Source organism: Ambystoma mexicanum, chromosome 12, assembly GCF_040938575.1.
Source record: "Ambystoma mexicanum isolate Mex_15411 chromosome 12, UKY_AmexF1_1, whole genome shotgun sequence".
NCBI classification, from domain to species: Eukaryota; Metazoa; Chordata; class Amphibia; order Caudata; family Ambystomatidae; genus Ambystoma; species Ambystoma mexicanum.
The window spans coordinates 1108701530-1108725166 of NC_090936.1; the positions used below are offsets into that span (position 1 = coordinate 1108701530).

General features: G+C 45.7%; 1 protein-coding gene across 2 annotated transcripts in view; it reads right to left on the reverse strand.

Annotated features, from left to right (window-relative positions):
• Window positions 1-23637, reverse strand: part of SFMBT2 (Scm like with four mbt domains 2) — a 957919-nt gene that overhangs the window by 557060 nt on the left and 377222 nt on the right. Inside the window, exon 5 of one of the 2 annotated variants that reach the window (XM_069629672.1) lies at window positions 7151-7216. The exons of the other annotated variant lie outside the window; for it this stretch is intronic. Within the exon in view, the coding sequence (XP_069485773.1) occupies window positions 7151-7216 (66 nt within the window). The remainder of the gene's footprint in view (window positions 1-7150; window positions 7217-23637) is intronic. 2 annotated transcript variants of the gene reach the window in all.

A 23637-nucleotide genomic window follows, 5' to 3' on the forward strand; every position in this document is an offset into this window, starting at 1 on the left:
TTGTCTTTCTATTTGGAGCTACAATGTACAACTTCATAGAAACACTCCTGCCATGTATTAGCGTTTTTTTGTTCTCAGTGAAGGCGAATGCTGTCAATGGTCTGTATTGACCACTGCCAGCTTTGTGCTTTTCCCTGAGCCTTTGAACCGACAGATCACACACCTGGAGGAAAGAGCATCACAGTACCTACACTTGGAAGCACATCCTGGTGAGGATCAGGATGCAGGTTCAAGTGCTGCTGTCATTGCCCTCTCCTCCCAGGGCCCACAAATGTCGGGCTCTGATCCTCAAAACTGTCTGTTGCGACAGGCAGATGTGTTTGCGAGACACAGATCCATATTTGACAATCATGCACACGCAATTCGTGAGCTTTGTGTACAACTGTGTTTCCACATCAAACATGCAGGCGTGCACAGGACATTGGAGACCCCTATATGATTGCAAAGCCCTGCTTTGTATGTTTTCTATGGGACTCAAGTTACTGCTTCAAATCCATCAAGGTCTTTTAAGGCTCCAAGAAGACAGATTTGATTCTAATTGTTTTCAATAATATTTCAGGTTTAGAATTCGATGTAAATATCATTGGTGATGGCAGTAACAAAAGCCCAATTAGCAGACATGTTATATCCCTCAAAGGAGTTTATCCCAGACTGCTGTGGCTCACTATCCTGTACATTTGCTCAGCAAGTATGGTCGAAAAAAGTGCTCACTGAAAAGTTCACCTATTTCAACAAAGCAGTAAACACAATTCCTTAGAAGTAGCTGAGTTCAAGACACTCCTCTTCATGAAAAAGCTCCTCCAGTATGAACAATTAGGAGACAAAGAGGCTGCCTCAAATTTAAAGTGAAATAATGCATCGCTTCATTCATGATTTGTGCTTCTCAACAGCTACCATGAAAATGTGATATGTAACGATATATTGAGAGACCACCCTTAACCTGGGGAGTTCTTTCCCCTACCAATTAAGGTGCCCCACAATAAGTTGTTTAACTTTTTTAATGCTAGCCCTATTGAAGACTCATATAGAGCCAGGCAAATCTCACCCTCAGTGCCAGCAGTGTGCCAAACACCAGAATGAGGTATAGAAAGAATATATATATATTTAAATGATAAGCTTAATGAATAATGACTTCACTTTATTACACACACCACCTTCTTTCTCTGTGGCAGACAACAAAGCTTCAATTACAAAACAGGTAAATAGTACTTGATGAAGTTTAGAGTGAAAACAAAGCAACGATGTAACATGGGACATGCAGTCCTTTGTTTAATTTCCTGTACACGTTAAAATACTTGCGGTTTTTTGAAACACAGACTTGGACGAATGCATGTGGCAAATTGCACCCTGGTTCCTTTTCACGCCAAAACAATCTGAATTCGTTCTGCTCTTAGAGTCGCTTACTCTCAGGAGAGAGGGTATACTGTTCAATGGAAATTACACTCATTTCACTTGGCAAAGGGCCTCTCTCTCCAGCACCAAAAGCCCAGGCACCAGTGATATGCAGCACCCCTATGTCTAAAGGCCAGGTATAGGTGTGGGGACGGTTTATGAATTTCATTTGGTGCCAAGGGCACCCTTTTTGTTTAATACAATGTTTAAGGAGAAGTATACATTTTATTTAAAAGCAAGTTTTGAGAAGGGGTAATTGGGATTCCCGCTTGAGGGATAAGGACCTTTTTGTCTTAAAGGCAAGGTATGTGAGCGGAAGAAACACCTTTTTGTTTTAAAGGCAAAGTTTGGAAATCGTGACAATTACAAATTTCGTTTTTTTTTGTGCCAAGTATATCTTTTGTTTACAAACACGTTTTGGGAAGGGGTATCAGTTGGGAATTTAATTTTAGGGAAGGACACCCGTTTTCATTAGAGAAGTCAGAGGTGAACAGGAACAATGAAGGCACCCTAATTACTTTAAATTACTATGATGTATTTTCCCACTAGGAAAGAGGTTGGGGGTTTCAAACTCCTGCAAACTCCCCCTGCATCAATCTTTTTGAGAATTTATTAAATTCATATTTAGTCAAATGTGCTAAGGCTCTACACAATTTGCCCCCCCCAACCACTATTAAAGGAAGAACATCAAGGCAAGCAGATCCCCCCACACTTAATTTCAGTTGGGTGAGTTACTCACAATGGATTTCTCTGGGTTTAGTGTAGAGGAAAGTCAGCCAGGTTCCAGGACCCATGCTTGTGGGACACCGGAATGTGGTCCTGATACTTCGGTCAAAGGCAGGCACCAGCTTCCCCTCTCTTTCTGGCTCCCCTCAGCTTTAGGCTTCCCCAATGGCTGTCCAGGCAAGATTAAATCTCCATTCAGCTTTCAATAGTGGCTCCCAGATAATGTTTAGGCAGCCCTCCTAGCAATGTTAAACTCAGCCACCTTCCTTCAGCTGTTCCCCCAGATGATTTTAGGCAAGTCTCCCTGAAAGATTTCAGCTCCTGTCTTCTGATGTTTTTTTTAAGCAGCTTCCCTGATGGTCAATTTCTGCTGTCCTGATAATACTCCCTTGCATAGAGCAAGTGCATTCATTTCTTCCTCCACCCAAGAGCCCACCACTCCCTGCGGATAGGCTAGGAGAGTTCTGTGATTGAAGCGAAGTGGAGAGGTACACACCTCATATCAATTGCATTATTTAACATAACAGTTTTTTCCTCAAAATGTATGTACATGGCAATTTTGTGTAACTTACTGATAAAGGTCATAATGCATAGATATTAATATTCCCCTCCTCATGGCGGATCGGGAGAGGTCAATTTCATTTCGGCACACCATAGCACAGGTGCACTATGGAAATATGAAATTTGATATCCAGGTGCCTAATTTAACAAGCCACCCGCTTGCTAATTTCTAGATCCAGGACATTTTTGGAGAAGCTAGACATTATTTTGATTATACCTTGAGTATAAAAAATTACATCTGAATGAAACGTGTGGCAACACAATTGCCTTGCAATTAGCTTTAAAGTGGCATCTGCCATAACCCACTAAGTCTCCCGGTCTCAAAATTAGTAAATAAACTAACATTTGCGATGGAAGTCAATGACCACATAGTTAACATGGGCAAATGGTAGTTTCAGTTTTCCATTTCCCTGAACCTAAGTGATCCAGGCCTGCGCATTCGGCTGCTGATCCAGGCCTGCAATACAATGATCAATCACTCTTGTGAGCCCAAAGCTGAGTTAAGGCAGACAGCAAAGATTGTATCTTCTGTTATGGCATGCTTAACTTGATTGCAGCCTCTGTTTATACAGCCAAACAAATGCCGGCCATGCTCTGGGGACATCCTTCTGCTTGGGCCTGAAAGGTTCACAGCAATTGTTTTTTTCAGATGGGTTAGCCTGAGCAAGGCCAGGAGTGGGGGGAAGTTTGTTTTGTGAAGTCAGCCCTGCTCTCCATCTGAAATGTCATGTTAGGTAACTCAGGGTCTTTTTTTTCTTTGCAGACAGAAATTGCTATTAATGTGGCAAACATTAAGTGACGGGCTGCTGTTCATTCTGATCACTCACAAATGCATTTTTAATTACATAATGTTTGTTTTTGTGCTGAAAAGTGGGTCTTAGTCACCTGAAAGGCATAGTTTTGAATTTCCCATGGCACAGCTCATGTTGTGCTTTGAATTGTCATAGTGCACAGCCTTTTGCTGTTTGGCAGCTTTTATGAAAATGTTGTGTTATCTCTCAACCAGCAAGATTCCTTTTCAATCTGCAATCTGATTATACTTTTCAGCACACTCTGTGTTTCAACAGAAAAAAGACACACACTTTCCTTAATACACTGTTCCTTGTATCATCTTCAGCAAGACACATCTTTTCAGGATACACTGTTCACTGTGTCAGCCTTTCATGTGCTGGGGCTACCATTAAAACCCACACATGCAGCTCCTTACACATGCAATTGTGTTTCCACATACCAAGAACATTCCCTTGAAAAGGACCAGGGATTGGGTTTTAAACAACTTTAAATTGACAACAGAAAATTATGAAAGCCCCAAAATGGAACACTGCATTCATGAAAAACTGTACCATTGTTGTACTGAAACAATATATCTGACTGGTATCTACGAATAGGAAATGTTGGTAAGGTGCAGAGCAGAATTTCATTTCATCAATAATAACATAATTCCTTAAAAATCACAGAACTGCATGTCCAAAGATTCAAAAAGGCCCACGTGTGATAGAAATGTTCCTATGTAAACCATGATTTTAACAGCAATTGAGACCTTGGTTTACTCTTTCATGAATATATAAGTATATATATTTTTTTGTAATTAGACTTTTATCAATGCATGTAGAAGCCTCTTGTGACAATTATTGTATGTGCACAATTTTAAAATAGGGAATACATTACTGTTTAAATATATAGGAAACAATTGTTTTATAATGTGGGCATTGGCAATGTTGGTTAGGTCTCCACTAAAACCTGCAACATGATCAACCTATGAAGACTGGAAGGTTGTATTCTGGTGGTGCATGACCATTAAGCAAGCCAATGCAAAGTCTTGAGCAATGAAAAAGGGTGATATTATCATGACAAAGTGTGGAAATAAATACCATTATAAAAGTAGAAACACACAGGGAGTAGGAAAGGGAGGATTTTGAAAGGAGCCAAGAATGGGAATACCTGTTCTAAATGGATGAATGCTGAACTTTAAGAATATCTGGGGACAAAAGGTTCTTAACCACGACAAAGCCTGGACCAGATTAGCTTAAGACTGAGGTGCTTTGCTAAAAGAGAAAAAAGAGAACTAGGAGAAGCAGGGTTGACTGGGAATCCCCCGGGAACACATGAGGGTTCATGCTGGCTCTGGGCCTTAAAGAATTATTTAAAAGTGAGTACTGGAATTTCATAAATGTAATTAGTTAAGCCCCTTAGAATCATTACCCTGGAAAGTCGCTGAAGTGGAAGAGAACTGGGGAAGTAGTTTCCACTAGGGAGAGCTCATTTCAAATAGACTATCTTGATATTTTAGTGTAAAATGCAACAGTGCTTTCCCACTATATTTAAAGGCAGTTGAGATTTTAATTCTTGTAGGAAACATAGCATTTTTCTGTGAGCAGAGTGCAGGGGCTGATAAATTAGTACTAACAGAATTAGAATGGTAAATTGCAGTTTGTGAGTGGGAGATATAGTCTTCTTTCACTGTACTTAAAGCTGGGTAAGATTATATTTAAATAGGAAATAAATACTATTTTGCTTTCTGTGCGTTGTGTGAACAGTGTGAAAGAGCGAGCATTTCCCAGCACAGAGAGTGCAGCAATTCTAATTAATAGCTACAATAAATTAAGTGAATCCTGCAGTATAGACAACACCATATGCTGTGAATCGGTGAAATATATTCACTTGGTATATGGTGTGACTGGATGTGTGCACAGTTTCTTAGTGAGATCTCACAGGTGGGCACATGTTCTTATTTCTGTAAATCAACTATTAATGTTTATTGTGATTTCATTGTGGGGACTTCCTCAACATAAAGATAGGAGACCACCTTGGCATTGATCTTGCTTTAATAAAACAAAATATTGATTCATAATACAGCCTGTTTCTTATCTCAGAATTGTTGGATGTGGTAGTATGCCAGGTAGTATAATATTAGTGATTGCCACTTAATGAAAAGACTCCCTAACTAGATCCATGCACCCTGTACTCCCCTCCCCATCTAAGTAGAGACTGGGCAATTCGCCCCCCAATGCCCCTTTCGTCCCAGATCCCTAGCTGCCAAATTATCTATCCCCCTGTTATTAACTCCCTGCACCCTTGTTTTTCTGCTTCCCTCAGTGTGTATTTCCAATCATGACTTTCAAAGAGATCCTTCTGTTCCCAAAGGTAGGGCCTTTATAGTAATAATATAAATATGGATTGGTGTTGCTGTTCAGGAATGTGAAATGGTACTTGATCATTATATCACCTTATGTAGATAGGTGTTGCTATTCTTGTGATGTCATGCTGTGCTATATTATGCCATGTTAGGTGATGTTACATTATGTTTTGAGGTTTCATACCGTATGGCAACAACATGGCCCTGGTAGTGCATTTGGAGCCACAGTACAAAGCAGGAACGATCAACAAGCTGAACTGCAACTTAGGTGGGAGCCTTTTCTCACTGATTGACTGGTCTATCGACTTGAAGCTTGTCTAAACGGATGGGCCTGTTGCAGAGCTGAATAAGGGGACTTGGTAATTGGTGCTGATCCACAAAGTACTGCATGCAGTACATTACCTTGTTCAAAGTGAACCTCAGAGGAAAGTCAACTGTTTATGCTCAAATATGAACACAGTAATAATACACAGATGTGGAAGAAAGCTGACCATTTCTTCTTGAGTTCAACATTCATGAATGTGTTCTTCCTGCAACAGAAGCAGAGGAACTTTGAGGTCCATTGGGAACTAAATGAAGTGTGACTGCCTCAGCAGATCTGACTACTACTTTGCCTCTCCAGATGTTTTGGACTACCACTTCTATCACTCCTAGCCAGCATAGTCAATGGTGAGGGATCATGGGAGTCATTTTACCAAACAACTGGAGAGCCACAGGTTGCAGACCACCCACCTAGAGTATGGAAAAAGCACAGTATTGCCATACGAGGCATACCGGCACATAGCTTCAGAGGAATTCCAATGCCTTGATTCACAAGTGTTCTAAGCAACAAAGCCGCACGGCTGATTTACAAAATGTTTTTCAATGCGGAAAATCCCATTGAAAAACACATCGAAAAGCTAGCTCCTCATCTCCTACTGGATATGGAGGGTTTTAACCTGTGAAAAAAGGCGAAAAGGCAAATTGAACATTAGCATACAGAGATCGTAATTTGGTCCATGTCAGGTGTCAGTAATGGAAAGTGCCTTGTGTCTTTTTTTTTTCTCGAAATCTAGTATTTGTTGTCCTGGACAGAGATCAGCAAAATAAAACGACAAATATCACAATGCTGAAGAAATCCCTTGGATATAATGGAACTCCCCACATGGTACAACCCAAGATTTGAGCAGCATCAGAGTAATCGTTGTTAATGGCCTCCAGTGGTGTGGCCTATCTCTCTCAGTTATTGCCCACCTTTTCTCATTTCTCTATTATCAAGCTGCATCGAGAAAAGGTTGTGCATAAAACAGGTTTTGCCAGTTATTGCAGAGGTTGTGCCTATGCTATGATACTCACCACTCGCTGATGCCTTTGAAACATGGTGGCGCTGCAGCCGCTGGAACGCAATGGCACCTACAGCGGCTAAAAAAAACAAAAAACAAATACCCAACTTAAATCTTTCTGCTGGGCCTGCGTAGTCACTGCTGACAAAGAGCAGTAATTATCTACAAGTTTACAGTATTATAATAGAAGCAGCATACATAGGTCTTGAACGGCGGGCCATTGCCACCCAATACGGCCCACCAGAGAAGGCATTTTTGCCGAATGTATGAAACTTCAAGGGGAAGATTTAACTTCTGCAGGGTTCTTCTAAGATATCTTTGCCAGATGAGTACATATAACTTGGATACCAGCTTTCTTCAGTTGTTGGGATTTTAGTTGAAGAACCAATTTCATTTTTCGAGTAGTATTTTTTATGAACTTAATCTTGTGACAGCAATTTGTAAACGGAAACCCAACATTGTACAACAGGTATCCAGGTGAAACTGAGTCAGAAGTTCATAAAGTCACAGAGGTCATGTGAAGGCTTGGGTTGCCTAGTTTACCTAGTATTACATTGGAGCAGCACCAATGGTGGAGAGTACATTTTGATATTGCCACAAGGCAATGCTGACTCACTGTGCAGTATCCTGCAGTCTACTATACTGTTCCAGAAACTGTGGCTTGGCGACCTGGTCAATTATCAGCAATCTGTGATTGCTCTTGTGATAAACATCCAGAGTTTAATTGTGATTATAAGGGAGATTATCTTTGAACAAGGACTAATTTAGCATGGGTAAGGTTTTAGTTGTCCGCAGTTTTCTTTTTGTTTTCTCCAAGTCTTTCTACTTAGAACCTAGTCTGAGACAACCTTCAAAGTTCATCTTGGCTTCAATGCAGTGTCTAGAATCTATACATTAACACTTCTCCTAGTCTGGGCACTTTAATGTTTTGTTCTACTGTAACACTGGGACCTGTGAGACTTGTTGTCACCAGTACCTGCTCTGGCCTCCATGCTTACTTCTAGTTAAAGCAGTTCTAGTCAGGCATTTCTCAAGATGTCATATTCTGTTGGAAATCCATTTTGATATAGACACAAACACTATCCTTCTGTTTGAGCCCTTCTCGCTCCTTACAGAGTATTTAAGGGAGCTGTCTAGAACTACTCCTATACTTGCTAAACTGCCCATTGTGCTGCTGGGTACCTCTCACAGAATAAAGCCACTACTCTCAGTCTTTCTGCTCTATCTATGTAAACATATGCACATCTCAAATGGATGAGTAGCTCAAAATAACAGGTACAGTTCCTTTCCCCAAACTTCAATATGCCCTCTCTCAACCCCACACATTTCACAATAAGGCTGCTGAGAGAGATAGTGTGTCTAGGATACATATGAATGCATCAGTCTCAGGCACAGCATGGCATATGCACATTCCCTCTACGAGGCTCTCACCTGTGTTGACTAGGGTCAGGATAGCTGACATATTGGAATTGCTATCCACTTCTCCCCAGGCCAGCTGTGTACCCTATATGTCCTGAGGAATCAGGGTCAGCTGGATTGATGCCCTCCTTGTCTTTGCTGTGCTGCTCTGGACCCTTCAACATGCAGTCCCATGCTATGCTGTTTAGGATGTGTGGGCATGGCCGGAGGCTGGCGTGGTGAGTGAGAATTCTGTCTATGTGCATGTATTATTTTGTGTGTGTTTGCCTGCACTGTTTGAGTCTCCATTGTACTTGTTCAGTGTTCAGGTGAAACCTGCACTCCTTCTGTTCATTAGGAACCTGTTCTTTGAGGGCTAAACATCTCGCAATGCTTTGTGGCTGTCTGTGCTCTACTTGTTCTGTGTGTGAGTGAAGCTTGTGCCACTTTGCTATCGTTGCACCTGTTCAGTGTGCTGCTCAGATGTCACTTGCCCGTCTATCATTGTTTTGCTCACATTTCATGCTTCTTTTCCAGCGCTCCCAAGTTGGCCCAGGTCAGGTGAGAGCAACTCATCAAGTACTGCTTTATCTCTGTTACTATGGCTTTGTTTTTCCTTTTATAAATACAGGACTACAGATATCAAGAAAGACAAAGCTGAATCGTGATTGCTTTCCCTGGGAAGACTTGAATTCTTTTTTTCTCTTAGAATCATCCCAGGCTCTTGGATACTTGAATCCTTCTCGCGATACATTTCTTGCAAACGGCTATTTTAATAAATGTATTTTGGGGGAAATGTCAGGGTTTATGTCTATCCCAAAAAGAATATCGGTGGAAGGTTTTGAATTAATCTAAACCACTGGCACTGCTCTAGGCAACCTTCCACCCCACCGTTTTCTAGCCTGCCCGCGACAATGCAAAAGGGGTCCAGCCATATGGAAATCAGTCAGGGACCGGCCACCAATGGAATAGGCCCAACCCGTACTGCTAGTCCAGGTCCCCTCTGCAAAGAAACACAAGCAATCCCAGACATGTTTCGGCCTTGAGGTGCAGCTTGGTTCCCTATGGCACAGCGAGAAAGGGACCCACGTCTGAGAATACCCCATATCACATAGGGAGACAAACTGTAACCAAGGAACAATGGTCTAGAGGGTTTCCCAGAGCAATTCCAGAGGTTAGGATTATTTCCAAACCTTCCAGCCATCCCATCTTTTGTTTTGCATGAGGGGTTATGTGTATGCCTAGTCCTTACAGCATATTCATAAAGCCAATCCAGCTGGGACAGAGTCAGTCGCAGCATAAGCCTAGGAGAGATCTTAACAATGTGCCAATCATGACGGTAACAGTCATGCACAGATTCCATGCCCAATTCAAACATTGGGCACTTTATTGAGAATCTCACCAAGTGGCATTACCGTACTAATTAGCACATTATCAGGCCGGCAGATTAGTCTGTCCTTGTCCATTCCATTGCAACACTCTGCCTAGTCCCACTCTACTCCTAGAAAGCACTGATGGGCCACTTATCTAATAGGGACATAAAAAGAGGTCAAAGAGAACATATTTTTGAATAAATATTCACAATCTTAATGATTGTTTCAACCCTGTCTGTCCATAGCCACTTGCATCCATGTGTATAGATACGTGGAAACAATGTTAAAAAAGGAACACCTATGGCATTGCCTCAGCAGTCTATTCTGGGTACATGACAATTTAATATCCCATAGACTGACTGAGTTGACACAGGCTTGCTTAGGCTAAGACAACAAAACACAAACAGGAAACGTCTGCCAAAGAGAAAGGCACTGCCTGTTGGGAATAGCTAAAAAACGTAAACAAAGACACAACGCCACACTTTCTGCTCTTGGGTACTTGATAAGAGACACAATGTGGGGAGAGTAAAAAGGTTGCTCAAAGTACAGGTAGGTTCAGTTTGGCCTCCACTATGGAGCAACCACTGTCCTACAAATCCCACCAGTCCTAGCCACTATAGTCAATGGTGGGGTATCCCAGCAATTGTAGTCCAAGACCTTCTATTTCCAGTATATATTATGGGGGGTAAAAAAGTGGATGGGAGGAGCCAAACCTTGTTTTTGAACAGCTGTAGCTAGAAATGCTTGATCCTAAGCCCACAGGATAATTTGGGGGAAAACCGCTTGTGGACAATTCTGTGCAACATAGGTTCACTCCCCAGGGGAGTGCTTAGAAACGTGAGCAGTCTGGCATGAAGCGTTAACAAATCAAAAATAACAAACCTGCACACAACCTATTTCTGGTCTTGACGACTCACTGAATAGTAAAATGCAACAGTGTTTTAAGGGTATTACAGAGTCGGAGATAACAACTCAGTAGTTCTGGCTGCACTCCCTGTATGAGGAGAACATTCTGAATTATTCATAACGTTGGTGCCATTTGACGAAACTGCATGAAATATTTCCAAAATAATGTACAACCAACTCTATTTTTTTGGGGAAGATTCCTTGGCATTTCATCCTGGGGAGGGAAAGTTATAGTGGGGTCCAAAATCGGTGAATTTCCCATGCAAACCCCATAGACAAGTTTTGCACTTGGCTACAGCAAAAGCCACTTTTTTTCGAGCAAATGTTTGCCAGAAGCTGGCCCAACTTGAGATTTTCACTTGCTTTGGTGAAAATCCATCCAGTGTTTTTCCAGAATAAACTGAAAAAATAATCATCCAAAATGAAACAAAAACATTTTAAAATATTTTGGGCCCGTTCAGAAGGTGTGTTCACTGTGACAGAGGCCATTCCTTGGTCCCAGCATCCACAGTTCCTGCTTCATGGTTAAAGTTCATTCACGGGTTACAGTGGACATTGAAAGCATAATGGGGTGTACTATTAAAATAGAAATTAAGTGAGACACTACTGTAAGTTCAGTTAAGGTTAACTATCTGTAATAAACACCTTTGAAATTCACTGAAACCATGTTAGTTGATGCGTCATTCTGGTTGGAATGCAAAACTGAAAAGCCACTGACAATTTCCAGTCAAGGTTACCAAAAGAAACCTTAACTCACCCCGTGCCAAGCATGGTCATGTCACCACAAAGCATGTAACCTTATGCCTTGTACATTACCGCTGTAGTGTAAGAGTAGCTGTAGGGGCTCTAAATTTTAGCAGTGAGTCTATACATTTCAACGGTAGCTTCATCATTTTAGCATGCACATCTTAGCGTGGGTTTGAACTGCAATAGGTGCCCAGGGGGTGAAACTCATTTCTGGACTCAAGGGTGTAAGTCTCAGCCAGAATTAAATAGATGCAATTGCACAGAGCACATGATTAAAACTGCACGTTGCTTCAGGATGATATTTCAATGGACTAAGCTAACATAATACTAATATAAATTAACATACTAACCCAGCGCCAGTAACATGTAACTGAATCCCTTAATAACATTTAGTGCAAATTAGTCTATGTGGAAATAGCCTGAAGGCAGATTTGGAAAATGCATGAGGTTCTTTAAAATGGGAAATTAAACGTGCAACCTGAATTGCGCTGGGGGATGAAAAAATGTGAGGTTCCATTTCACTGAAATCAGGCCATTGTATGAAGCAGGAAGCAAGGAGAGATGTATCTTTTGCTTTCCAACAATTAATCATGTGCTATTTTCAGGGGAATGATCTGCAAGGAGAGGTATTTCCTATGAGTGACAGGGAAATCTAATAAAAAGGGTTTTGAATGAGTGAGTAGATTCAGACATCTTCGGGCACTGGGAGACAGAGTAACAAGGAGCTGGCTGGAGACAGAGTTCAGGGCTGGCAGGCTGTCTGATGTTGAAGCAGTTTCTTATCTAAGTGACGCTGGGTGAGGCAGGTGGAAAGATTGATGAAGATGTCCGTGCTAAACTGAATCAGAGAGATCGCCAATATTCTAGGTGAATATAAGTCTAAGTGAGAAGCTGCTGTTTTGAATGAGGTCAGTTAGTCAGGGCTAAGTAGAACATTTCATTTTAAGTGCTGCCTATGTTTAAACGTGCATGTAACCTTGCATTTATGCTTTCAAAAATGTGTTTTTCTCTTTTTCTCAAACTGTATTTCTCTTGCCAGGTTCCACGTTGCCAAGGACAGTTGGTGAGACTGGGCACAGCTAATCACGGAAAGTTATTGCAATATATAGGGGCACTGTGAAACACAATGTGGGCATAGCTGTTACTCTGTCTGAATTGCATATTTATATGTTACGATAAAAATAACAAGTTTCAAAGAACTTGGAATTTTAGAGCATTTTTGCTGCAGTCAGTCATTTTATTTGACCTGCACAAAGGGAAGGGTGCACGATAAGAAATAGCTCAAAGTGAAGTAACTTCTGTATACTGTTCAGCTACAGAGATTGAATGGATGTGCAGTATTTCAATTTGCCTGCTTAACAATTGTTGAAACCTGGCCAAAAGGGCCTAGTGTGGCATTGTACATAGGATTCCACAAGGAAGCATGACTCATTCCATCCTGAGTGTACCAAGTCGAGTATTTTGTTTGTTGTTAGTGACCCTGCTAAAAACAATATCTAGGCAATATTCTGAAATTAGTGTCACCACCCACTAGACCACCATAATAAAAAAGATACCATAGAGTAATAAGTATAACCCCAAAATATATCCTAAAGTTCCCCCTAAGGCATGACGATTAAACCATTAAGGAAAAAAAAGTAGCATTTACAAAGGTTTATGTTGAGTTCTAATTTCGTTTACAGGGACAATTGAAAGCGCAGCCCGAATGGCCCACACACAATGTTTTTAAGAATCTATTTTCATGTAATTAACTCATGTGACATTATGAGTAGTGGACGGAGGGTAAGCTGAGGCCGATTTGGTTACCAAAATTTGGGAATTTTTTATGCATTTAGCTGTTATGTTGGAACATTAAAACCCCTTCAAACACATTTACTTTAGTGAAGAAACACTTGAATTTTAGTGGAGATTGTTTGCACATTTTGTTGTGTCCAGCGACATAACCCTAATTGTCTATATTCGGTTGTTTTGTGTAAATTGATCTAGTAGTTTCTGAGTTATTTATCTTTGCAGATAACTATTTTCGTTTTCTTCAATGCATTCACTCAATCATGTATCAGGTAAAATAAATGAAGCCTAACGGCCTTTCAGAAAATGCAGACCTTTTTGGAAATTGTTTAAAATACCCATTGTGCATGTATTTGTACTTTTATTAATACCCTTTCAAAATGCGTTATTTTCAAAGTATGTTTTGCCCTTAAGCCACGTGCAAAGAATGTGGATAAAACGGAAAAATATAACTTTCTCTTAAATTCATCTACTTTCTTAAAACTTTTACATGTATCACAATTGCTTTCAGCCTAACAATCAACAATATACAAAATGTTACGACCCTAGTTTCATAGGCAACATTCTGGAAATTCCTGTCCAACTGCAAACCCTGGCATAGAAAAGTGCATACAATGAGGACTTTAACATCTATATGGAAGCCCAAAAAGCAAAACTAGCCACAAGCATAGGAGACCAAAATTATTTCTCTGTGGTTTGATGCCCATACTCACTTAGGTGGACATACACAAAATATCATATTTACAAACAACACTGAAGCTACTCATAAAACCATAACTTTGGTCACATTGCTCTCCATTCACTCTGCATTTATTAAATATGAAACAATGCCCCTATCCTGCAACCAGCCTCAAGCCTAAAGAGTCCACTCAAATTAACAAATCTGAGTAGGATCAACTCTTCAAAGCTGGAATTATGAATCCTCCAGACATATGTGACCCAAAAACTCTTCACAGAACGTCTTCCTTGAAGAATGAGCGCCTCCTAGAAAAAAACAACTACTAACTCATCAACAAGTCATTCAACCAACGAATGGGTCAATGCAGAGCTAGCTCAACTAAAGAGACCGTAATGCAACCTGAAATGGAGGTGGCAGAGATCGCTCACGGAATCAGGTAAGGGACAATGCTTGAAACATAGAAAGAGTTATTACTTACCATTGCGAGAACTAACAGAGGCTACTGTGCAAAGCATATTCAAGGAAGCTAACAATCAAGCAAAGGAAATCTCCAAGGTATGCCAGAAACCAGTGAAGAAGCACCTCATATTCATCTCCTCATCTTTATGAGGATGTTCTATTATTTGTGTACTTCAACGTTATTTTAATCTGTGATTCTATGACAAGGAACAAGTTACTTACCTGTAACTGTTGTTCTCCAGAATGGGTCTGGCATGGATTCACATGCTCATGAATATTCCCTGTCATCAGGTTGGGAATCCTCGGTAAAGATTAAATCAGTTTCAGTTTTGTTTCTGAACTGTCTTTCTCCTAATAACCAATCACTGGTCTCTGGGTCATACTGCCCCCAGCCAATGACTGCCCTCTACGTAAGCCCCTCCTCTGGCAGCCATCTTCAGATTTGGTAGCACGTAAAGTGGCAGTAGGACCAAGTGAAGAGCCGCAGAGGGGTCGGAGGGAGGGTTCGCATGTGAATCCATGCCAGACCCATGCTGGAGAACAACAGTTACAGGTAAGTAACCTGTTCCTTCTCCAGCATGGGGTCTGGCATGGATTTACATGCTCATGAATACAAGAATACATAGCAGTACACACATGCACAACCACGGGAGGTGGCAAGGCTCAACATTAAGCATTTCATCACTCAACATTAAGCATCTCTTACCTCCTCACCAGGCCCACATTCAGGCGAACAGGTTGCGCAGCACTGCCTGTCCAACTCTGGACTCCTCCCTGAAATCCCGGTCGAGGCAGTAGAATCTCGTGAAGGTGTGCGTCGACCTCCACGTAGCAGCCCTGCAGATGTCCAGCAGGGGCACACCAGATAGGAACGCCGTGGTAGCAGCGATTGCTCTGGTCGAATGGGCTCTCGGACGGCCGGGCAACTGTCGGTTTGCCAACCGGTGACAGTGCATGATGCAGCCGGAGAGCCATCTGAAAATGGAAGCCTTCGAGAGGGCCTTCCCTTGGTCCACAGGTCCAAAGTTCACAAACCGCTGTGATGTCTTCCGAAAACTCTTCGTGCGGTCCATGTAGAACTTCAGCGCTCTATCTACATCTCAACGAGTGTAAAGTCCTCATCCCGGCGTCGAAGGCGACAGGAAGAAAACAGGTAACACCAAGGGCTCGTTGAGGTGGAAGTCTGACGGCACCTTGGGCATGAAGGAGGGGTGCGTCCTCAGCACCACCCTCATCTCATGGAAAGTCAGGTATGGGGGCTTGCATGAAAGGCCCTGGATCTCTACGACTCGTCGTGCGGAGGTGATGGCCACAGGAAACGCTGTTTTCCACGACAGGAACTTCAACGGTGCCGAATGCAGAGGCTCGAATGGCGCCCCCATGAGCATGGTCAGCACCACGCTGAGTTCCCACACCGGGGCCGGAGACTTCACAGGTGGGAAGGATCAGAACAGTCCCTTCATGAACTCCTTAACCAGGCGATGGCACCACAGGGATGAGCGGCCCGGAGTTCTGGTGTAGCGGGAGATTGCCAGATGGATCTTGATGGAGCCATGGGCCAGCCCCGCCTTGGCTAGCGATAGCAAGTATGGCAGCACTTGAGGGGCCATATTCCACAGCGGGTTAATCTTCTGTGCACGGCACCAGAGAACCTCTTCCATTTGTGTCCGTAGCACTTGAGAGTTGAGCACCTCCTTGCAGTCTGCCGGGAAATCGTACCCTCTAAACTCTAGTGCTGCAGGAGCCAGGCCTGCAAGTTCAGCGACCCCGGGTCGTGGTTGAGGATGGCGCCTCCTTCTCTGGAGAGGATATCCGCGTCCGTCGGCAGCTTGACTGGGGGGACGCTGACATGTCCAGAAGGTCCGGGAACCATATCTGTCTCGGCAACGACAGTGCGACGAGGATCATCCTGCACTAGGACCATCTGAGTTGGTTGATGAGTCGCAGCAGCAACGGCGGGAAAGCATAGAGGAACACACCGTCCCAGGGGAATGAGACGGCATGGCCCATGCTCCCCGGCTGGGGAAACCTGCTGGTGAACCTCCGGCACTTGACGTTCTTCGCCGTCGCGAATAAGTCAATCTGGGGATTGCCCCATCGTTGGAATAGCAGATCCACTTGATCCTGCCACAGTTCCCACTCGTGGCCCGAGCGTAGCTCCTTGCTGAGTGAGTCGGCGATGGTGTTCTTTATTCCTGCCAGGTGGAAGGGTACCAGAAACATCCCTTGGGCGACGGCCCAATGCCACAGATGCTGGGCCTCCTTGGATAGGGCTGGGGATCTGGTGCCTCCCTGCTTCCGAATGTAGAACATCGTGGTGGTGTTGTCGGTGAAGATCCTCACCACCTTGTCCTTGAGGGACGGAAGGAAAGACCTGAGGGCCCAGAACACGGCTCGGAGCACCAGGACATTGATGTGTAGTGACTTCTACTCCGGGAGCCAAAGGCCTCTTGCGTGGAGATCTCTGGTGTGCGCTCCCCATCCCTGTAACGCTCACCTGATTCTCGCAGAGGCGCCGGTCTTGACTGGGCGACTGCCGTATCTTCAAAGGTGATGTGTAGCACCCGGTTGGCTCTTTGGGCTGGACCTCTGTGCACTGTATGCCTGACGTGTAGAGTAAGATGTCTGCAGATAGAAAATATGGGGTTAATGAACTGGGGTTATTGGGGTGTCCCTATCTCTTTCCTCTTCTCCTCTCTTGTAGACCCCCAAAGGTTAACGCTCTCACCTTAGGTAAGTGAATGCCGAGCTCTCCATCTGCCTCGGGGCAGGGTGCTGTAACCAGTTTCTTCACTGGATAGGTAGCGCAGGCCTCTTGACTTCAGAGGACTGCTGTCCGTCGTTTACTGCACGAACGGTAAGTTTCGAGTCATTCAAATGTCTTTAAAGTCTTTAGTAATGATGTCTCTTGTTTTGCAGGGTTCCGGCGATGGCGGATGACGGGCTGAAGTGAGTTGAAGATGGAGCCCGTGTGATGAATAGAAGCGCCTGGAAGCACGTAAGTAAGCGCTTGTTGCCTGCTTCACTATGCGCTCTAACTGTCTTTTTATTTTGCAGGTACGAGTTCGGAGCGGCTGCAGGGTGCCGGAATACCCACTGGATTAGATGTGGAAAGGAGTAATGGCACGTGAGTATTAAAGTTCCCCAATGTCTTTAAACGCACCTTGTTATGTCTTTCAGATGCGGGATGCAGCGCCGAAGGCCTCCGGAGCGTGCAAAGAGTTGGTAAACTTTTGTCTTTCAGATGCCGGAATGCAGTGTGAAGACCTCCGGAGCGCACGAAGAGTAGGTAAGCCTTTGCCTTTCAGATGCCGGAATGCTAACCTGTTCTTTCTTGTCTTTATAGGTGTTGCTGAAGACTGGATTCAGGATGGTAAGCCTTTGCCTTTCAGATGCCGGAATGCTAACCTGTTCTTTCTTGTCTTTATAGGTGTTGCTGAAGACTGGATTCAGGATGGTAAGCCTTTTTCCTTAGGCCCAGGACCGGATGCAGAAGACACGATGAGCGTTCTGCTGCAGAGGTTGCAGAATAACGCAAAGCAAGATTCATCCACCGGGTGTGGTTTAAATAGCCTCCTGTAGTGCTTAGGTGTCTCCTTCCACAGCCACGCCTAAGTAACAAAAGAGTTCCTGGTAAGAAAAGAGTTCCTGCCTTCCAGAAGAGTTCCAGTGTTCTGAATCTAGGGAGTTGCTCCAGCCCCACCCAACAGGAAAAGTAGTTCCAAACAGAAGAGGATCAGAGGCTCAACTGGCAGGCAAGTAAGCAGCATGGTCTGCTGAAGGTAAGTCCACCCAAGCATTATGAGCCCGGCGCTTCCAGCGCTGGGACTGGGCATATTTATGAGCCTGGTGCCACTGGCGCCAGGACTGGGTCCAAAAGGTCCCAATTGGGACTGGTTGGCACTCGGAACCTGGGTTATGGATCTGCTTCCAAGGGAGTTGGGAAAACCCTGACCTTTTGGAAGCAGAGATCATGACAATCCCGCCAGGGAGGCATCCATCGTCACCGTCTCCTGGTGTGCGGGGGTCTGGAAGTCCATCCCCGCCGCAAGATGCGCACGGGTGCCCCACCAACAGATTGCTTGGCAGAAGGTCTCGTTGAGCGAGATCCTGTCTTCGAAGCTGCCCGCCGCTTGCATCCAACGGGCGTCGAGGAACTCTTGCAGTTGACGTATCCGCAGCCTGCACAGGCACACGAGGTAGATGCACAAGGACATCATGCCGAAAAGGGACTTGATGGACCTCACCCTGGCCACGTCCATGGCCAACAGTCATTGCACCTCGCCCAGGATGGCCTTCGTCCTTTCCTCTGACGGAGAGGCCAATCGCGCCACTGTGTCGAGCCTGGCTTCCAGAACCAGTGCGACTTGTGACGCGACCAAGTGGGATTTCACGTAGTTGATGGAAAATCCCAGATCCGTGAGCAGCTGGACGGTCTTCGCTGTGTGTCCGACGGCGAGTTCACTTGTGATGAGTCAATCGTCCAGGTAGGGGTAGACGTGGATCCGCTGCAGGCACAGCTGTGCCGCTACCAGTGCTAGGCACTTGGTGAATACCATGGGCGCCAACTTCAATCCGAAGGGGAGGGCCTTGAACTGGTAGTGCCGTCCTCGGACCACGAATCTGAGGTACTTTCGATGTCCTCTTAGAATGGGGATGTGGAAGTAAGCATCCTCCAAGTCCAGCGACGATAGGAAGTCGCCCTCCTCCAGCTGTTCCAGCACCTGCTGGAGAGTGACCATCCAGAACTTTTGGGACTTGATGTGCTTGTTTAAACGAAGAAGGCCAGGATGGGTCGCCAGCCGCCGGTCTTCTTCCTTACGAGGAAGTATCGTGAGTACACTCCGGAGCCCCGGAGCCTCTTTGGGACGAGCTTGGTGGCTCCTTTCTTCAGCATCGCCCTTACTTCTAACAGCAGTTGAGGAATGTGGTTTTCCTTCCTGGCCACGGGAGGAATGAGGGGGCTCTTTTAGAAACTCGAGAGTGTGCCCGCGGGCCAGGGTATCCAGCACCCATCGGTTGGTGGAGATGGACTCCCACACGCTAACGAACTTCGCCAGCCGGCCTCCTACCAGGGTGCACAGGTGGGGGCCCGACGCTATGGCCGGTTCAGTCCTGCTTGGCAGTGGCCTTGCCACCTTGGCCTCCTTGATGACGATGAGATCTTCCTGACTTGCCACGTCCTCTGTAGGCCTCCTGTGACGAAGAGCGGGCTGCCTGGCGGTACGTCGAGGAGCCGCCGCCGAATCCTTTGGAGGCACCTTGCTTGCCTCTGGAGTTCCGAAAGGGCAGCCGTCGTTGTTGCAAAACTCCCAAGGCCCGCGCAGTTTCCATGTTGGCCTTGATGCCCTGAAGTGACTCGTCCACTGTCTTGCCGAACAGGTTGTTTACGTCGAAAGGCATGTCCAAAACTTTGGTTTGCACGTCCTGGCGGAAATCGGTTGCCTTGAGGCAACCACGCCGATGAAGGCAAACAAACACTGTTGCCCATCCGGCAGAAGCCGGTGTCAGCAATGTCCGTGGCCACTGTTATGGCCACCTCGCCTTCCTGCAGTATCTCCAGGGCCTCAGCCCTCTTGTCATCCGGAAGGAAGTGCAGCAGAGGAGCGATCTTAAACCACAGCTCCCTGTCGTAGCGGGCCACAATCGCGAGGGCGTTTTTCCAATTTAATTGTCATCGCCGCCGATGTGATGACCTGTCGTCCCATGGCATCCAATTTCTTCCCTTTGCCGTCCAGTGGGGAGATCGAAGTTGAAGCCGTCGCCCCAGCCGCTTTCTTCTTGGCCACCGCCGAGACGACTGAATCCGGGTTCGGCTGCGCCCTAAGGCACATGGGGGCGGAGTCCGGGACCCGGTACTTCTTCTCATACTGGTCTCTCTTGGCAGGAGTCGTGGATGGGTTCTTGAGGAGCTCCAGCCCCTCGTCCCAGATGTCATCAAGCAACAGGACCGAGAGGACCGTCTTCCTCTTGGCCTCACGCCGTTGATAGAGGAAACCTTCCTTCTTCTCTTCTACCAGGCAGAGCTGAAAGAGCTCAGATGCCATGGTGATCATGGCGCGGAAGGAGCCAATTTCGTCGGGCGGGGAAGCCCTGGTGGGTGGTGATGGAAGGCCCATCCCATCATCACCACTGTCGTCATCCGTCCCCGTCGTAGCCGTCTCTGTTCGCGTGTCATCCCTCGGATCCGGGGAAGGAGATGAAGACCTTGAAGGCCGCGTAGGCTAGAAGAGCAGTGGGGGATGAGTTCTACTCCGCTTGCTTGGAGGGCTTCCCGACGGTCCAGGCTCCGCTGAGTCGTCCGTTGGGGGTAAGGGCAGTCTTGTCCTTATCTCTGTGCACAAGGCCTGGATAGCCAACAAGATTCCTCCTGAGCTGTCCTGTGGCCTAGGCACCGGCTGCGACGGGCGCGACGGTTGGGGAGTGGAATCCTCTGCCTCCACGGGAACCTCATCGGTGTCACTGTTGCTTTCTTCGTCCGCCTCATCGGGATCCCTCCCGTGGGACCGGACTTCCTAGGACCTCTTGTCCAGGATCTTCACGACTTCAGCCAGCTCCTCTTCAGAGGCTGTATCCGTGTCCGTGATGGCCACCGCCCCCCCCTCTTTTTCCACCGGGGTTTTCCGGGTGTCTTATCGATGGGCTGAAAAGAGGATTCCCTCAGTGGTGGCAGGGAAACTCTGGGCCCCGAGGTCGCCTCCATTGGGGTAGCCTCCACAGGCTTCACGATAGAGGCCTTAGCCGGGTGAATCAAAGCCCTGACGACTTTGGATGTGTTTGAGGCCTTCACATTGGTGGCAGGGTCGCCGCCTCGCTCCCCCTCCGCTTTCTCCGTCGGGATCGACCGGGGCTTCTCCCGAAGCTTACCCGGGTTCTCCGACTTCCTTTTTCCTGATCCAGAGCGTTGGCTCGTGGTTGATGGCGTCAGTGAAAGTGCGCCCTGCCTGGCAGCCGAGGAGCCCAACCGTTCAGTGCTCCTGGTGCCTGCGGACTTGCGGTGCTTTGCCTTTTGTTGGGCCCCCGTCGCCGGAGTGCCCTCAAAGGTCTTAGAAGACCGCTCGGACCTCTTCTTCTCACCTGCTGCTGGGCTCTTCCCTTCCAGCCAGTTGGTGAGGCAGATCCACCGACCCTTCATGGTCCGTTCCGAAATGTTCTCGCAAAACGCACAGTCCTTCTCCACGTGCGTTTTGTCTTCTAGAATGCTCGTCCTCCTTGAAGACATTCTGCAATCCGCATCCAGGGCAGCTCCTGAACAGCTTGGATCCAGGTGTCGTGCTCCCTTTTTCCTGGGCCATGTCCACGCGGGCTAGGCCTCAAAGAATCTTCTGGAATCCTCCAAGACGCGGGACTCGATGAAAACTTTGCCCTTGAGGGGCGTCGAAAATTCCGAAACGGGTCCCCGTTGATCGGAAGTAGAAACGGTGGAGCTTGAGGCTCGATTGACTGAAAAAAAAGAGGTTTAACTCTTTGAAAAATCGCAAAACGCAGTAAAAGCCCGAGAGCTATAGCTTGAGGACACCCAACACTTGAACATTCGGTAAAAATCTGAAGATGACTGCCAGAGGAGGGGCTTAGGTAGAGGGCAGTCATTGGCTGGGGGCAGTATGACCCAGAGACCAGTGATTGGTTATTAGGAGAAAGACAGTTCAGAAATGAAACTGAAACTGATTTTTTTTTTTACTGAGGATTCCCAGCCTGACGACTGGGAATATTCATGAGCATGTGAATCCATGCCAGACCCCATGCTGGAGAAATATTGAAACCCTTATCAATGTCCTCATGGCAAACCCTCAGCTAACATACAATTTTCACTTTCAGATTTTTATCTGAGGTAGGGAAGGGATGTTTTTAGGCTAACAGATCAATTCAAAACAGCCAGATTGCTGATGGAACCTTACAAAAATTTCTACATTTGGGAATTCTTTTGAACTCTCATCTTCCCAATCACAAACCTAGCAAATAGTTTAATTTTCATGGGCTCAGTCTCTAGCCTGCTGCATAATGCATTTATCACCCCTATTCTATGGTTCCTCATAAAATACTTTCAAATGACTGACCCATCTCTAACCCAGAGCAAGAATTAAAAAGCCAATCCTGAGAAAACATTGAAGTCAACTAACTTCTGTATTATTGGCAGTCCAGTTTCAGACCCATAAAAGGAACTGCTCTAGTAGACAAAGAGAGGAGCTTCTTCAACATTAGATGAAGGTCTCAGCATGCTGTATTTTTTTTTCTACCTGGATCTTCCAGCTGCCGGTGACTAGGCATCTGTAACCTTTAGATCGCTGGATGTTTTGGACTACATCTCCCATTAGTCCTAGACAGCATAGTCCATTGCAAGGGAACAAGGGAGTCCCAGTCCAAAAATCTGTGACTTGCAGGTTGCAGACACCTGGAGTAGAAAATGGTCCACCACCAAATCCGGTTTACATGACAGGAATAATTGATGGGACTATATGGTCTGGCTCTGGACTGGATCCAATCCTCAGTATTCCATAACATATTCACCAATAGACATTGTAATGAAATCACATTTCTCAAACATATACAATGTCTTCTTCTTCTTCTTAATTATCGAAAGCGTGGGCGGACCCACGCAGGCGCTTCCCCATCCTATAGGATGATGTGCACCGTACCCACTAATTATTATTTGGCTCCATTTAAGCTCACAACTCCTCCCACCTCCCCGTCTGCCTCACAAAATCCAACATCACACTATTCCTTCTCCTGCCTCCCTTCCCATCATCTCCCAGTAAAATCCTCTCATTCAGCTCAGCCATACCTAACGCAGTCAACCGAACCCTCATCAATTCTCTCTCCGTAACATGTCTTTCACATCTAATCAAAAAATGTCCCACCGTTTCAGGCACCCCACACACCATACAGTCCCTTGATTCACGCTTCCCTATTCGAAATAGACAGTCATTCAGCCCCACATGACCTATCCTCAGCCGATTCAGCATCACCTCCTCCCCCCTCCTCCATTCTGAACTCCCTGCATCCACCTTCACCGACACTTTCCCACGAACACCGAACATCCACCTGCCCTTCACTCCATTCACCCACCTCTCCTGCCACTCATCCAGAACCCGTCTCACCATCACAGCCTTCACCTCATCCACACTCAAAGGCAACCTCACATCAATCGCT